General features: G+C 54.7%; 1 protein-coding gene across 1 annotated transcript; it reads left to right on the top strand.

The window, feature by feature from the left end:
• The first annotated feature begins 2,636 nt into the window (after positions 1–2,636).
• Positions 2,637–16,943, top strand: TRPV6 (transient receptor potential cation channel subfamily V member 6). Its single transcript, XM_047849719.1, has 15 exons — positions 2,637–2,986; positions 10,537–10,634; positions 10,784–10,906; positions 11,222–11,359; positions 11,657–11,755; positions 11,858–12,033; positions 12,406–12,552; positions 12,635–12,847; positions 13,162–13,248; positions 13,348–13,424; positions 13,637–13,802; positions 14,196–14,262; positions 14,635–14,903; positions 15,883–15,989; positions 16,283–16,943. The coding sequence occupies exons 1-15, from the start codon at positions 2,859–2,861 to the stop codon at positions 16,560–16,562; spliced, it is 2,175 nt and encodes a 724-aa protein (XP_047705675.1). The 5' UTR covers positions 2,637–2,858; the 3' UTR covers positions 16,563–16,943.
• Positions 16,944–17,067: the final 124 nt, after the last annotated feature.

Raw genomic sequence — 17,067 nt, 5'->3', positions numbered from 1 at the left:
CTGGCTGGAAACCCTTAGCATGTTGTCACAAGCCAAGTGGAGCCTCCTTCCTGTCTGTCCTCGTCTCTCCCACCCTATCCCCCCGCCATGGGCCTTGGCCTCTTCAGTACCCACCCCCCCTCCCCCACGCCACCACCTTCAACGCCCTGGCGAGGTTGCAGACCAACTGCCGTGAGGCCGAGGGCAGACTGGAAGTCCATATGCTCATCCTCACACGGGACCATTGAAAGGGACAATGACTTGCTGGGGTCATAAAAGTCTTCCTAAATTTGGAGTCTAGGCAAAAGGATTTGCGAAGATGTGATGGCAAATCTCACCAAATGAGGCCAGCGGCTGTGACCACTCTCCCATGAGCTCTAGTCTCCCTCTCACCCCCTCAGCCCCTGCATCTATAGCCTCTGGTATTCAGACACTTGAGTCAGGGATTCTGGGTTGTGGAACCAACCGCGTCCTCATGGAGGAGTTCCAGCGCGACCTCACTGCCCCCTCAGAGCCGCAATCCCTGGGAGGAACAGGCAGCGTGGCTTCAAGATGTGAGTGGGCCCACGTGGGCAGCGGCACTCAACCCTCGGCCCACCGTCCCCACTGTCCAAGCCCACGGTGCTGCGTCCAAGAACCTAGAGAACACTGTTGGCAGAAGCTTGCACTCGGCCATCTGCCCCCTCGTCTCCCTGCCCTGCGTGCCCTTGTGAGTCTGTTCTCCCTCAGTCGTGGTGACCCAATGCGAAAAGGCAGTAGCAGGTGGAGAAAGCAGCGGAAGGCAAAGAAAGTCGGGAATGACGGTGTCCTCCTGCAGCCTCCACAGGACAAACACCCCTCTGCCTTATTCCGTTTCCCACCAGCGGCTGGACTGGGGTCTTTGCCTGGAGCCCAGCAGTAAAGAGAAGGTGGGTGGGTCCGCCGGCAGACACACTGGCTTAATGGGCACAAAGGTCCTGGTTGAAGGTTTGGGTCCTAGCGCCTCCCCCCGACCCAACCCGAACCCACTGACCCCTGGGTGGGTGGGGAAGGCGGCTAATCAGACTGTGCTGTTTGCTCAGGGCTCTATGGCCTGGCCTTGCGCCCGACAGTAGGGACAGGAGTGCAGCTTTCCCTTCAGATTTGAGGGTGGCCCTCCTACCCCCTGCCCACAGAGACACCCCACCCCTGCGCCTACGCTTCCCCCCCACCCCCACACATACAAACCCATGCTCACACGCGCACACAGGTGCATACCTCACACACACACACACACACACACACTCCTCACTGAATCAGAGACACGTAGGAAAAAACAGACTCTGAAGCTAGGGAGTGACCCACACATACCAGTGGCTCTAAGTGCCCAGACACCCATGCCCCAGGCCATCAGGTCCCTGCTTTGCCCCTGGACTTTGCATAAGCTGGGAATCTGGTCTCTTTCCAGCAGACGGTTGAACTAAATGCCCGCGGTGGCTCCCGGCTTGCTCCTGGGCAGTGCGACAGGGATGGGCTGCGCTCTCTGTCATCTATCCTCCCTGCTGCAAGCCACCTCACTGCCCTGGGCCTCCATCCACCCATGGGGGTGTGGGAGTGGGTCTCAATCTGGCCACTGCCACCAATTGGCTATGGGATCTTGGGTGATTTACTTTGCCACCTTGAGGTTTATCTTTGTTTTTGTTTTTTAATCTGTAAGATGTGGACAAGAATACCTGCCCCACAGGTTTGATGTGAGTTTCTGTGGGCCCAGAAGGCAGTCACGGTGGATAGAGGCTGCCTCTACCAGAGGTGGCCAGAGAACAGGCTTGCAATACTGGGGACATGTTTACGCTAAAAAACAAACAAACAAACAAACAAAACAACAACAACAACAAAAACTTCATTGTTTACCTGAAATTCCAATTTAATGGGGCGTCCTGTATTTATTTGGTAACCCAATACATATGTTGGGGATGGGTTCTAGGACTCCAGAGTAGGAGTCTATGCAGTCCAGGGGGGGGCCAAATCCTGCCCACGGCTGCCCACTTTTTTGCCCTGGCCTGGGAACTCAGGATGGATTATCCATCTCTGAGGGGCTATCGGAACAAAACAAAACATGGGTGTCGGAGGCTACATGTTTGTATGTGGTTTTGCCACCCTTAAAATGCTTACATGTACTATCTGGCCCTTTCCGGGAAAAGTTTGCCGGCCCACACTTGGTTTTCATGTTTACATACCTATTTGGGGCCAGGCTAGAGATTAAAGTGGAAGAGTGAGAAAAAGCTGAGTCTCCAGGAGGGAAAGACACAGAAAAGACCCTGGGAGAGAGGTGGGCACTACTCATTCCCTGTGGGGCCCATCAGTCCCCAAGGCCGGCGACTCCTCCCCTCCTCCCTCAGGCCTAGTCTCTCAGGCTAGTCTGACCTGTCCAGGCTTTTCTATAAAAGGTCACCAGGTGTCCCAAAGTCCAAGGGAGGCCTCTCCATTCTTTGAAGGCCTCCCCTTCCTGGACTGGCCTGGGGGCAGGGAGAGAGACCCAGGCGGGCAGGGAGGGAGTTTACGCAAGGCCAAGGCCGCAGATGGAAGGCAGGTCGGCTGGCCTGTCTCTTTAAATCTCAGGTAATTTGGGAGGAGGGTGGGAGTGTCTGCAGGCTCGCTCGCTCCCAGGAGGAGCTCCCGGGGAGAAACCCAGCCGAGGGAGTCCCAGCTCTGCCAGGTGTAAGAACCTCAGAGCCCTCTGGAGTCGGGCTCTGGCGCCTCGGGGAGACTCCTCAGGGAGGTAGGGACCAGGGAGGTAGGAGACGGGACCTCTACAGGGCGAGGGCAGGCCGGCCCTTGGGGGTGCTGATGTGGCCCCAAGGCTGAGTCCTCTGGGGGTCTGGTCTCGGCCTCGGCCCCCCAAGGAGCCGGCCCTACACTCCATGGGGTTGCCGCTACCCAAGGACAAGGGGTTCATTCTCTGCCTGTGGAGAAAATTCTGTAGTTGGTTCCAGAGACAGGAGTCATGGGCCCAGAGCCGAGATGAGCAGAACCTGCAGCAACAGAAGAGGTAAGCCTCAGTCTGCTCCCTCGCCCCTCCCAGCCCTCCCTGCCCCCCCCACCCCCACCTTCCTCTCCCTCTCCCCCTTCCCCTCTCAGTCTTTGTTTGGCACCTCTATTTGTACAAACTGTGCTTCCAGGCCTGGCTCCTGGGGAGCATTTTGTCTCAAAGGTCTTAGCCAGTGGGGCTAGCTCCCCTGGAGGCCAGGTGGAAGGGGAGGGAGCTGGCATGGGCACAGGTACCACCGGCTTTAAGATCCAATCTAATTATGCAAGCCCTTCGCACTTCCCTAAAGGCCCGGGCCACCTTGCTGGGCCCTGGGAAGATGTGGCATCATGGAACCGCCAGCACAGAGGTGCTGGTAGGTCGGGACAATGCCGGATGGCCGTATTCCCTGGCCCCAGAGCAGTCTGTCCTGCAGAAACATGTAACGCAGGCACATACACATGCGGGGAGTGGATGAATGAATGATTGAATGAATGAGGCAGACAAGGAACTGCAGGCATCAGTGACCACAGAAGACAAGAGGTGACTACGGCTGCCATTCCTACGCATTATCGCCACCAGCAGGCATTGACCAAGGCTGAATGCCAGACACGGGGATGATTTTGAACCAGAGCTGGGACCCAGCCCTGGACGTCCTTACCCTCTACGGGGGAGAGGGGTGTGGATGCTTGGCCACATACCAGATGTGTGTAGGACCCATGCTCACCTGAGAGGCTCTAAAGTTTGAGCCCCTGAAAACTTCCCTAAACTCTGATGTCCCCACGCCCTAGGAGGGAGAGGAGAGGAGACATCCCTGCGTGAGATGTCCTCTCCAAAGTGTCCGTGGGTCTCCCTACCCAGGTGCTGATGCCCTAGAAGGGAGTCCTTCCGGTGGGGTGGAGCACCCCACCAGAAGGAGCACCTTCTCAGGGTCCCTGAGAAGGCAATTAGCACATGTCTCTTCACAGAGGAAAGCCCAAAGGTTTTGTATCTGAGGGTCTTTCTCCATCTCCAAGAGCAGAGGCCTGCCTGAGCCTGCCAGGGAGCGCCTGTGGTTTTTCTTCCTTTGCCCCAGGATTCTGGGCTGGGGGTGTGTTCCTTTTTGAGCTTTGGCTTCCCCTCTCTCACACCAGCCGCCCACTTCTCTCCCCCCGGGCCTGGGAGAGTAGGGGCTGAGCGCATGTTTGACTGATGACATCTTGAGGCACAGAATGGCATTGTTGTTGGAGAATAGGCCGTCACTGGTTCCACTCTTCCCTACCCACTCAGGACCCCGGGGCTGGGGGAGCCAGACACAGAGCACAGAAAGGCCTAGGGCTTGGAAGGGGTGGCAGAGTCGTTCTGTGTGCCAACAGGGCAAAGCAGAGACAGGGACCACAGTCTGGCTGCTTCCACTCATCTTTTTGGCCTTTATTTCTTCTGAAGACCATCGGTGGGGCTCCTCTTGCAGCCTTGGGCCAGGAGGGCCTGATGTCACTTTGAGGGATCCCCTCCTTTCCTGATCTCCCTGCCTGGTTCCATAGCTTCTCAGCCCTCTCCTTCCCACCCAGAGCCTGGAATATTGATTCCCCTCTGGGTGGGCACTTCTAGGAAGGACACTGAAATCACCGGAAAGGGAAGTGTCCTAGGCTTTGCAGTCAACCGGCCATAGGGGAGACTTGCCCATAACTGGGCAACTAGGAGATGACCATGTAAGTGGGGACAATATGACAGGTGAGGAGGTGGGCTGATGGCAGAAAGCAGCAGACGATGTAATGAGCACCTATCTTGTCTTCTATAACCCCAAACCTGTGGGGGGCAGTGCTGGTATCCCCTTGGGAGTGAGGCTGGCCCAAAGCGAGCAAGTGGTGAAGTCAGCTTGGTGCCAACAGCTCAGAGGGGCCTCTGGGTGGGGCTGGCGGATTCCAGGGAGTGGAGCGTAGTTCAGTGAGAGGGAAAGGGTCCGTGGTCTCCCCAGGATGACCAGGAACCCAGCATTCCTCTCTCTCTAGCAGATGTGTCTTGGGTCTTGGTCCCACTGCCCCCTCTGCTTAAATCCACAATGCTGGACCCAAGCTGAACCATTACCTTTTTCCCGTTTCTTCTTCGTCATCTCTCCCTGGACCTTGACTTGTCTTGTTTCCTGAGATTCAACATACTAAACACTTATGGAGCATAAAGCACTCTGCCAGACTTGTAGAAAATGAACATGACCTCCCTGCCCTCTAGGAGCTCACGTTCTCATGGTCAAAATGCCTCAGGATGCATCTACTTGGGTGACAAGTGAGCTTGGTGAGTGTCCTAAGAAGGGCATAAGCACGTGTCATGGGAGCAGAGAGGACGACACTGTGGTATCTGATTCTGCCTGGTGTCGGTATGCTGGGCAGCTCCCAGAGGCTCTCACATGACCCCGTTGTTGGCACTTTCTCCCTCCCACTAGATGGTGGCAAGGCAGTGAACACGGAAGGTTCTCCTCTGCTTAGATAGCTGTATAAACACGTGTAGCCATGGGTCTGTGAAAAGTAAACTGGGCCTCTCCAGTGTGTTGGGACTCCCTGCCTCAGGAAGCACAGCAGACATGCATGTTGCAGGCATTTGTGCTAAAGCTGTAGGACTTGGAAGGGTGGACCGATTCCAAGTCTGCAAATAACCACTTTTCTCCCAGCTTTGGCTTCCTCATCCACTCGCCAAGAACCTGAGCGGGAGGGAGACAGCCCACAAGTGGCTAGCGTATGCACGCATGCTTCCTCCCCACACACGACTGCCTTCATCTGTGGTCACTGCTCTGGGCTGACCCCCTCCCCCTGAGAGAAATCAGGAAGAACCATAAAACTAGAAGAACCACATAATTTAGCGGTGAGAGCCTGGGGCTAGGTTCTTGGCCAAGTGTTCTGCTTTTAACTCTGTGTGATCTAGCAACAATCTGGTTGTGCTGCCTCAGTTTCCTTTTCTGACAAATGAAAGACTCATTCAGCCCATGCCACAGGGTTGTAAGGAGCAAACGTGATCATATCCTTACGACCTCTATACCCTTTTGGAAGCTGAAAAGCACATTTAACAAATGGGATTACTGTGATGAAAAAAACCAAAAATGCAACAGTCAAAGGCAACACCCAACATTGGCAGGAGTTCGAGGGGCTGGGCACCTCCTTTCTTTCAGGGCTGTATCCTCCTGGGAACCTGTACGTTGAGCTCCACGTCGCGTGTGCCCTTCCTTTCCCAAATGGCGTGCTCGTCTGACAGGGTGCTTGGAGAGAGACCAGTGGGACCCATGTCTGTGGACATGGCTCCTGTGCCTCTAAGCCCTCTCCAAAGCCTGATCCACAGAAAAGAGGGATGGGGAAATGGCCAGTGGGGTCCCAGTCCCAGCTCTGCCTCTGACTTGTTTGGACAAGTCACCTTGGGACTCCAGGCTTCTTTCTCCATCTGTGACATGGACAGATAGGTTAGATTTCTAGCAACTTTCTAGCTCTAAAATTTTGGTTTGAATTCTCCTCCAAAGGCGCTCTGGATCTTGTCTCGTTTCCAGCAACCAAATGCAGAACTTTGCTCATGTGCACGTAGGCATGGACACATTCTCAAGAAGGAAGAGGTTGGGTGTGGGACTTCAGCTCAGGTCGCGATCTCACATTTCATGGGTTCAAGCCCCGTGTCCCCACATGGGGCTCTGTGCTGACAGCTCAGAGCCTGCTTCAGATTCTGTGTCTCCCTCTTTCTCTGCCCCTCCCCCACTTTCACTCTGTCTCTCTCTCAAAAATAAGTAAAACAAAAACAAAAACAAAGAAGGAGGAGGAGGGGAGGACCGAGTGCAGGAAACAGGGAGAAAGGGAGTGAGAGATACTTTCTGCTGGCCCAGAGGGAATCTTAAGGAGGAGATCAGTGATTTGTTTACTATGTAAAAAATGGGCTAGGTTTTGTAATATGGTTTTCACCAGTCTAATATTGAGCAAAACCATTCAATTTTATAATTATTGTTCAGCAAAATAAAGCATGCTAAATTCTGAAAACAGCTTTCATACAGCTTTCATACTGCTATAATTTCAGATTTTGTCTGTAATTTCTTTTTGCTACTTAATCAGCAAGTGCTCCAAAGACTTTACCTTTTTGTTTCTCTCTTAAATATTTAACAATCTGTAAGAAAGCACGTATAGGGAGTTTCTCATTCTTTTTAATGTGAAGAGTCCTCCTTTAAAAAAAAAAAAATCGTTTATGAACAATTCAAGCTATAGGTCAGGAATTCCCTACCTTGCAGATGGACATTTTGGACAGAATAATTCTTCATTGTAGGAGACCGGCCTGCATAAGATCCTCCTGAACAGCATCCCTGCCTTCTACCCGCTAGATGCCAGTGGCACCTCTCCACCCTACCCCAGTTGTGACAACCAAAAATGTCTCCAGTGTTGCCAGATTCCTTGGGGGGGTGGGGGTGGGGGGGGCGTTCACCCCTGGTTGAGAGCTACAGCTCTCAACCACCATTTGTAAACAAGAGATTCTGGTAGCGATGTTAACTAATCTACTAAATAAAGTAAAATTTCCCCCTGGAAGGGACCAAGTATAATGTAACCATTCAAACCAGAAGGTATGTTATCAGTATCTCCTCTTCCTGCCTTGGGGAGGTGCCTGGTAGAGACCTAGTAAAGACGTGTAGATTTTGCTCCAGATCTAAACGTCTGTGCTGGGTTGCTCTGGTAGAAACCACTCGTGTCTCAGGCACAAAAACTGTTGGATGGGTCTGCTCTTGTGCCTTTTTTCTGGGTCCCAAGGGTAGTCAGGTTTTGGGGTTCCGACTGACTGCCAAGATCCTGACTGAGGGCTTTCTCTGCTGTCCCCTTGTGGCCCTATGGTGCCACTGCAAGTAATTGCCTTATCTGATCCCCTCCGAACCATTCATACACTGCCCCCTTTTTTGCTGAATTCTGGAGTTTGACACCCAAAAGAAACCAGGTCTCTACAAACTTTGCCAGATAAGATACGGGACATGGAGTCAAATTCGAATTTCATATAAATGATTAACAAGTTGTTAGTATGTCCCAAATGTCACCTGGGACATAGTTATATTAAAAAAAAAGTATTGGTTGGAAATCTAAAATTAAAATCTAAAGGAGCATCCTGCATTTTTATTTGGTAAATCTGGCAAGCCCCAATGGACAGTAACTCCTTGTTGTTTCCCAGCCCGCTAGGGCAGTCGGCAAGGCAAGAGAAAGAGCACATAGGAATGAAGGCTTGTCGGGGACATTTGTGGCCTTCAGAGACACGCAGGGACCCAAAGGGGTGTCTGTGGGCCTTCCACCAACTAGCCTCCCCACTCATATTTTAGGAAGTAGGGAGCAGAACCCTGCACTTGGGCAAGAAGGTCCCTTGGGTCCATTTGTAACTTTGCCATTAACTTTAGTCAAAATAGGCCATAGAGCCAGAAGCTAATTGAAAGAGAGCAGGGAAAGGAAACAGACAGGAGAAAGCGGCTGACCTCCGCCCTTAAGTGTCCCTTGTGTAGAGGAAAGACAGTACTAATCACAACACACAGTGAAAGATGCAAAAATAAAGGGCCAGACTATATAGTGTGGAAAACTTCCTGGGAGGGTGTGTATGTGTGTTGGGGAATAGGGCTGGCTCTAGAATATTTATAGAGGAGGGGTTTGGGCAAATCGTTGGAAAGGCAGTGGTGGTGGTGAAGGGGGTGTGGAAAATTTGCTTTGCAGCTGTGTTTGTATATTAAGCATACTGTTTTTTACTTAAATTACATGTTCGCCTAAGGTTGGCTTAAAGGGTGGCCAATGGAGATAATAAGCAGGGGCAGTGAGGCCACACTACCTTCTGCTACTGCTACAAATTCATTCATTCTGCAGATGGTGGTGGAGTGTCTACCGTATGCAGAGCACATCCCTAGGCATTGGGGTTACAGAACAGAAATGAACAGGGTGAGGCAGACGCTCTGGATTCCAGGTGGAAGTTACATATGGCACAAGCCTCGGGAGAATGGAGTGTTTGGGGGCGGGGGGTGGCAGTGGTGGGGCCAGAATACCTGGGATAAGGAGTGAATGGGAGGAGGAAAGAGGGGAAAATAAGGTCACCGAGGCTAGAAAGGATCTCTGTATTCCTTCTCCGTGGGCATTTAAGGACCCATCAGACTTTTCTTTTCTTTTTACATTTATTGATTTTTGAGAGACGGGGCACAAGTAGGGGAGGGGCAGAGAGAGAAGGAGACACAGAATCCGAAGCAGACTCCAGGCTCTGAGCTGTCGGCACAGAGCCCGACGCAGGGCTCGAACTCACAGACCGTGAGATCATGACCCGAGCCGAAGTCGGACGCTCAACCGACTGAGCCACCCAGGCGCCCCTCCCATCAGACTTTTCTAAACGGTGATGGCAATGCCATTTAGAGGGTGTACCTTGGCAGCATGGAGAAGGGCGGATTGGGGGTAAATAGGGCACGGGAAACTAGCTAGAATATCTTGCTAACGAGGGGCAGAATAGAGAATGAAGACATGAACGATGAGGGTCGGTAGGCACGAGGAGGTAGGGATTGAATGTTGAATTGACAAAGCCTGATGGCCATCCAGGTGGCATGGAAGCGGGGGCGGGGAAGCTGGGGCCAGCACTCTGGGGGATATGAGTCTTGTGCTCCTTCCTCCTCTCCCGATCACCCTCCCGTCCCGGCTCTTGGAGTTGATTTCCTGCCAGCACCAGTGTGTGATCTTCCATTCACATAGTTGGCCATCTATGGGTAAGTGGCGTTATTTCATTTAGATCCCATAGAAAGACCAAATGGCTCCGGGCCAAGAGAGAAATTGAACAAAAGGGGCCCCATGGGTCTTAGTTGGGCTAAATTTTTATAGTAATACAGGTTTTTAGTTCATTGTAGGAATAAAACTCAAAAGGGTTTGGTGAATCAGAGGAGATGATTTGTGTGTGTGTGTGTGTGTGTGTGTGCCTAAAACAAGTGGGAAGCAGACAGGAAGTAGAAAGAAACTATACTCTGCTTAGGGGTCAGAACAAAAAGGATCCACTGTTGCTCTCTGGTTGAGCTCTGAGGATGCTGTTGTTGGAAAGGAAGTGCCAGGATCAACGGGCTTTGCTGAGAAGGTCTGGAAAGGCGAGCATCATGCCGCTGGGGAAATCTAGCCTCTACATGTTGACTTTCTTCACAAATATGAGGGAGGAATTCCTTGTACCCTTAGTCCATGAAAACAAGGCTTATCTCGGGGGTAATCACGGGGCACTTAGTGAAGCTAAACAGGGTTGCCCCAGAGGTCAGTAGGTCAGGAGGTGAATGAGTACTTTAACTCCTACCCTCCATACCCGATATGCACAGATAACACACACACACATATTCTGGTCCCAGCACTCAGGGGATGGGAAACCAGTCACTGATGCTTCTCCCACACAAGCTGAAAGGGGGAACAGTTGGTTTGGGGTAGCTAACCGGTCAAGAAAAAATCCGGCAACCCTCGGGACGCTGCTGACCTCAATTCCCTGGATCAAGTTCAGGGTCATGAGGTGCACGTGTCTGTATATGAAGGAGCCAAGCCATCAGCCCTCACTGCACCACTGGGCATGCTCACCATCGCCACCTTTCTGATCCCATTCCCTTCTAGAATCTGGGAGTCTCCTCTACTTCTAGCTGCCAAGGAGAACAACGTCCAGGCTCTCAACAAGCTACTCAAGTATGAGGCCTGTGAGGTGCACCAGAGAGGTAAGGGGCAGAGCCCTCAGCACCCATCAGAGCTACACATGTGGCTCCCAGTGTAGCCCAGGACCTTCTGTGGCGGGCCTCTAAATGCCTATGGTCACCATGCCCCTGCCCCATGGAAGCCATATGACTCTTCTTTCTGTCAACACCAGGAGCCATGGGGGAGACAGCACTGCACATAGCGGCCCTCTATGACAACCTGGAGGCCGCCGTGGTGCTGATGGAGGCTGCCCCGGAGCTGGTCTTTGAGCCCATGACATCGGAGCTGTACGAGGGTGAGGGTACTGGGTGTTTTAAGCCAGTCTCTGCAGTGGATTAACTTGGGGCGACCAAAGAGGGCTTCGTTCCTCCCCCCATCTCCTTTTGTTCTTGTCATCCTCACTGCGCACCGTTAGAACACCAACCCCCCAAAATGCAAGGGGAGAAGAGGCAGCAGCTGGTTTCCCTGGGTACCCTGCTGGACCGGGGGCTCCGTCACACCCCCCTGCCACCTCAGGCTGCGGGAGTGAGGAGGACTGGGTGTAGATATGGGAGGGACCCTTGCAGGATCCTGGGGACAGACCCCATGACTAAGGCTCTCTCTGGGCCAGGTCAGACCGCCCTGCACATAGCCATCGTGAACCAGAATGTGAACTTGGTGAGAGCCCTGCTTGCCCACGGGGCCAGTGTGTCTGCGAGAGCCACAGGCATGGCGTTCCGCCGCAGCCCCCGCAACCTCATCTACTTTGGTGAGAGTGGGGCCCGGGGCTGGGAGGAAGGGACATGGGGAGGTGGGCAAGAGCAAAGGGAGGGCGGGCCGAGGAGGGCTCTGGCCCCCCAAAAAGCCAGAAGCGGCCGGGCCTTCCAGGGTTTCAGGCCAGAGCCAAGCCTCCCCCGATGCATGCTCCATCCCTGCCTCTGCTTCTGCTGACGAGCGTCCCCGAGCCCAGAGCTGCCACAGGAGGGCAAGGAGGCAGTCACTCGGGGACGCTGCCCATCCCCCAGCCCATTGGACCCTCACGGCAGCGAGCCTTCTGTGTCCACAGGGGAGCACCCCTTGTCCTTTGCTGCCTGCGTGGGCAGTGAGGAGATGGTGAGGCTGCTCATTGAGCATGGAGCTGACATCCGGGCCCAGGACTCCCTGGGTAAGAGCTGGGGGCCGGGAGGGCAGGGGCCACCCCAGGTCGGGCAGGGCATCAGCGGGGACTTCAGCGCAACGGCCACGTGACGCCCGCGTCCTCCCCCAGGAAACACCGTGTTGCACATCCTCGTCCTGCAGCCCAACAAGACCTTTGCCTGCCAGATGTACAATCTGCTGCTGTCCTATGATGGGCGCAGGGACCACCTGCAGTCCCTGGACCTCGTGCCCAATCACCAGGGTCTCACCCCCTTCAAGCTGGCCGGAGTGGAGGGCAACACCGTGGTGAGGGACACTCCCCTGGCCCCATGGCGGCCTTTCAAAGACCCTTGGTGCCCAACTGCCCGGAGGGTGGGGCCCCTTCCTCCATACTCCGTCGCCAAATGCTCAGCCTCAGGGATCCCTGGGCGGGAGGCTTTGAGAATGTCGCTTTAGGACATCTGCTCTGGGAGCCCGGCGTTCTGTTGCCTTTGCCCGTCCTCCTCTTTCAGATCCTTATAGGGTGTGTGGGAAAGAAAGACAACCAGAAAAAAAGGAGGCTCACGCAACTAACTGTCCATCAGTCGCAAGGAGCGGGCCGTAGCCGTCGTCAGCGGTGGAGACCCCCCGGCCCCGCTTCTCACACTGACCCTCTGACTCACCACCGTGTCTTCTCAGATGTTCCAGCACCTGATGCAGAAGCGGAAGCACATCCAGTGGACCTACGGGCCGCTGACCTCCACTCTCTACGACCTCACCGAGATCGACTCTTCAGGGGATGAGCAGTCTCTCCTGGAACTTATTGTTACCACCAAGAAGCGGGAGGTACGGGTCGTAGGGTCAGAAAGCAGCTGGCGAGGGAAGTCAGGGTCTCCGAGGTGCCCGCTCTATTTTTTTTCTGCCGCAGGCTCGCCAGATCCTGGACCAGACCCCGGTGAAAGAGCTGGTGAGCCTCAAGTGGAAGAAATACGGGCGGCCGTACTTCTGCGTGCTGGGCACCATATACCTGCTGTACATCATCTGTTTCACCGTGTGCTGCGTCTACCGCCCCCTCAAGCCCAGGACCAATAACCACACTGGTCCCCGGGACAACACGCTCCTACAGCAGAAGCTACTTCAGGTGATGCCCTAGGGGCGGCTGAGCTCAGGGCAGGATTCAGCTCCCTGTCCTTCCTCAGCCCCGCATCGCTTACCTGCTCTCCAGCCCCCGTTTCTCCCCTCACCCAGCTCTCAATTACGTAGGCACAAACTCAAAGTACAGGCACACAGAAACACACATATGCTCAAAGAGCAGTTTGAGAGAGCCCAGCCTACCAGGTTAAAAACAATCCTACAGGGCTGGTGACTTTATACAGGAGACACGGACTCGTGCCCAGGGACAGACAGGCAGGATGCATGGGGTCCCTGAGTGTTCTGACCCTGTTTCCCCTTCAGGAGGCCTATGTGAGCCCCCAGGATGACCTCCGCCTGGTGGGGGAGCTGGTGACCGTCATCGGAGCTGTGCTCATTCTGCTTGCAGAGGTGAGGATGGTCAGGATCTAGGGTGAGGCTGTTGGCCCCAGGGATCCAGCCCGAGCCCCAGTCTACAAGTGCCTTTGTGTCTTCCTGGCCTCTCTCCAGATTCCAGACATCTTCAGGGTGGGGGTCACTCGCTTCTTTGGACAGACCATCCTCGGGGGGCCATTCCACGTCCTCATGTGAGTCTCCTTGCTCTCCACCAATGTCCCCACTCACTCCCTGGATTCCCGACCCCTGGACAATCACTGGAGAAAATTAATTCCAGAGATCCTTCTCCAATGATTGTGTGCCCTTGTGTACTGAACTTGGGGAGGCCAAATGTGAGTGTGTGGGTGCAGTCCCCAGGACAATCCTGGTCTCTTCTCATTCCCCCTCTGCTCCCCACCCCCAGCATCACCTACGCCTGCATGGTGCTGGTGACCATGGTGATGCGGCTCACGAACGCCAATGGGGAGGTGGTGCCCATGTCCTTCGCCCTGGTGCTGGGCTGGTGCAATGTCATGTACTTCGCCCGAGGATTCCAGATGTTGGGCCCTTTCACCATCATGATCCAGAAGGTCCGTGCCCCCACCCCCCTCACCCCACCCCCCACCCCAAGCTTTCTAGAGAAAGGTCCTGGAGTGGGGGCTGTGGCAAACATTTTTCTGAAAGACCAGATAATAGATGGAAGATTTTGCAGCCACATGTGGGTCTCTATTGCATTTTCGTTCCTTTTCCTCCTCCTCCTCCTCCTTCTTTTTGTTTTCTCAATCCTTGAAAAATGTGAAAAGCATTCTTAGTTCAAGGCCCATACCCAAACAGTCCAAGGAGATTTGCCATGCAGCCACAGCTTGCTAACCCCTGGAGGGCAGAACTGTAGGACTTCTCGGGGTGAGTCCAGTGAGAGGCCACAAGGGGCAGTTGCTCAGGGGACCCATGTGGAGGTATTTTCCTTCCTCTCCTCCCTTTAGATGATTTTTGGCGACCTGATGCGATTCTGCTGGCTGATGGCTGTGGTCATCCTGGGCTTTGCCTCAGGTAAATCATCTCGCTGGGAAGGGGCCGTGGGAAGGGGAGGTTGGAGGAGGCTGGAGAGCCCAGAATGCCTGTGGATAAATGTGGGGGAAGCTGGGAGGGAAGACAGGGATAGGAGGCTGTCAGGTTTGAGGATGGAACATGCCTGGAGGTGAGACAAAACTGGGAGTGCTTCCAGACGTGCCTCTTAGGATCAGGATAAGCCATACTGAAAATAAGGGAATATAAGAACCCAAAGCATGGAGCGCGGAAGGCTGGATGGGGACACTGGATGGAGAAGAGGGAAACAGGGCTGGAATGGGCAGCAAAGAGCTGGCCGTGGTCCAGTCTGGTATGTGGTTGCCATGGTAACTCTCACCCCCTTGGGTGGAGCAGCCTTCTATATCATCTTCCAGACAGAGGACCCTGACGAGCTGGGCCATTTCTACGACTACCCCATGGCGCTGTTCAGCACCTTCGAGCTGTTCCTCACCGTCATTGACGGGCCTGCCAACTATGACGTGGATTTGCCCTTCATGTACAGCATCACCTACGCTGCCTTCGCCATCATCGCCACGCTGCTCATGCTCAACCTCCTTATCGCCATGATGGGTGACACTCACTGGAGGGTGGCCCACGAGCGGGATGAGCTCTGGAGGGCGCAGGTGAGCCCCCTGGTGGCCGGGAGGGCTAGTGCAGGCCATTTCCCCCCCGCCAGCTAAGGACAGAGCTGAACTCAGACAGAAGCAGGATATTTTGACCCCACGTAGGTTTAGACGGTTTTACTGCGCAGGATACAAAATAACGCAGAGTATTCGCAATACAACGGACTAATACCTGAACAGCTGAAAAGAATTCATCATTTTCCCAAAAAGTATAACCTCAAGCTTTTCTAGAAGAATCAACAAGAAATACAACTAATGGTGGCTGAAAGTGCATTTAGGAAATCAGTCTGTAAAACCTGACGCAGAAAACTTGGACAGGTTAAAAAAAAATGTTACAAAAACTTCCCTGAGGAGCGGAAGTTATCTTCGGTCAGATCATCACGATGGAGACAGAAGACCATTAAATGAGTCAAAGCACCGTTTAAAAATATACTTAGAAAATAATTTCTCTCCACAAAAATAAAAATGCAAACCCCCCAAATTGAATGGCACTTTGCTGTGCTGTGTAGAAAACAGAGTTAAAAGGCCCTAGGTTGGCTAAATGGGGTTTGCTCAGGAAAATAGGTTTCCATGCACATGTCCTGATATTCGATTTCTCAGTAGGGTGGTAGCATTTATAAGTGGCCTTTCTGTCTGTAGGGTCAAAATATCCTGTGGCCCTGAGGATCCCTGTCTGCTTCCTTGGGGTGGGGTCCCTCAACCTCCTGCAGGATCTGCGTGGATGTCGGGTCCCGGGGTAAAGAGCTGTGGGCTCATGTCCCATGGACTCTGTCCCACAGAAGAGGGTCAGCCAAGCTGACACCCCGCACCCCCCAGCTTGGGGGTGTTGTCCCCTCTTGGAGGCCATGAGCTCCTGCGTTTCCTAGCTACTGCTACACTGTCCTTCCTCCGCCCGACGCCCTCTCCTCTTCCCGCCCTCCTCAGTCGATTTCTCGGTCAACACCCCACCTCTGATGGCCCCTTCGGCCCCCACACGCAGGTGGTGGCCACCACGGTGATGCTGGAGCGGAAGCTGCCTCGCTGCCTGTGGCCTCGCTCGGGGATCTGCGGGCGCGAGTATGGGCTGGGGGACCGCTGGTTCCTGCGGTGAGTTCCTGCCGGGCTGGACGGCCTCCTGCTCCCGGGGCCCTGCGCCCGTTGACCCGCGTTGCCCGGAGGTCCCCTAAGGGATCCCTGCTGTTAAGGGAGGGGTCCCGCTAGATGGTCGGGCCCCCCGAAAGCTGCCGCTGAGATGCCGGCAGCCCCTGTGTGCGCACTAGCTGCAGTGGTGGGAAAAGGCCGGTCACGGTGGGATGCGGTGAGCGGAGGACACAACGCGGGCGCGGGTCCGGGCCAGCCCGTCCGTCCTCGGCTGCCTCTCACGGCCTTGCGCTCCACAGGGTGGAAGACAGACAGGATCTCAACCGGCAGCGGATGCGGCGCTACGCGCATGCCTTCCACATCCCGGCCTCCGAGGACTCGGACAAAGCCTCGGAGAAACTGCGGCTGGACCACCCCTCGGGCCCCCACCTGTGTCCGTCCACCCCCTCGGTGTCCCGAAGTACCTCCCGCAGCAGCGCCAACTGGGAGAGGCTTCGGCAAGGCACCCTGAGGAGGGAACTGAGGGGGTTGGTCAACAGGGGTCTGGAAGACGGGGAAGGCTGGGAGTATCAGATCTGAGCCCACTCTGCCGTCTGGCCCCGGCAGCTGCTCTCATTTTCCCGGGGGGGGGGGGGGGCATCAACACGCAAAACCCAAACACCTCTCCCCGGTGGGGGAGGAAGGCAGAAGGCACCCTCCCGCCCCCTTGAGGAATGCAGCTGGGGAATCGCTGCCCCAGGTCCCCACTACTCGTTGGGCTCAGGGGGCGAATAGAAAGCAAGGGGGAGGTGGCCCTCGCCTCACCCCGAGCACAGGGCTGGTGCCAGTGAGGACGAGGCTGCGGGCTCTTCGGCCTTACTGAAGTACTCTGCACTGTCAGAGCAAAGCACTTTAAGGACAGGCTTGCCGCCTCTGCCCCAGGGTCATGGTGGGAAGGGGACAGTCCTTCCCAGGGTGCTCCAGACAGCTGGGTGGGGGGAGGCACGTGGAGAGCAGGAGTGAGGGGGACAGGAACTGCTTTGGGGGTGGGGTAAAGCTGCTTGAGTCTTGCCACCTTCTACCTTCCAATAAAGCCGTTCCCTGC

Source organism: Prionailurus viverrinus, chromosome A2 (genome assembly GCF_022837055.1).
Source record: "Prionailurus viverrinus isolate Anna chromosome A2, UM_Priviv_1.0, whole genome shotgun sequence".
Taxonomy (NCBI): Eukaryota; Metazoa; Chordata; class Mammalia; order Carnivora; family Felidae; genus Prionailurus; species Prionailurus viverrinus.
Note: the sequence above shows the minus strand (reverse complement) of the source record. Positions and strands in the feature narration are given on the sequence as shown.

Bases quoted from the DNA above. Each gene is read 5' to 3' on its own strand.
- TRPV6 (XM_047849719.1), top strand. From the start codon at position 2,859: ATGGGGTTGCCGCTACCCAAGGACAAGGGGTTCATTCTCTGCCTGTGG. The intron at 10,635-10,783 runs GTAAGGGGCAGA...TGTCAACACCAG, and splicing joins CTGTGAGGTGCACCAGAGAG to GAGCCATGGGGGAGACAGCA. The intron at 12,034-12,405 runs GTGAGGGACACT...GTGTCTTCTCAG, and splicing joins GAGTGGAGGGCAACACCGTG to ATGTTCCAGCACCTGATGCA.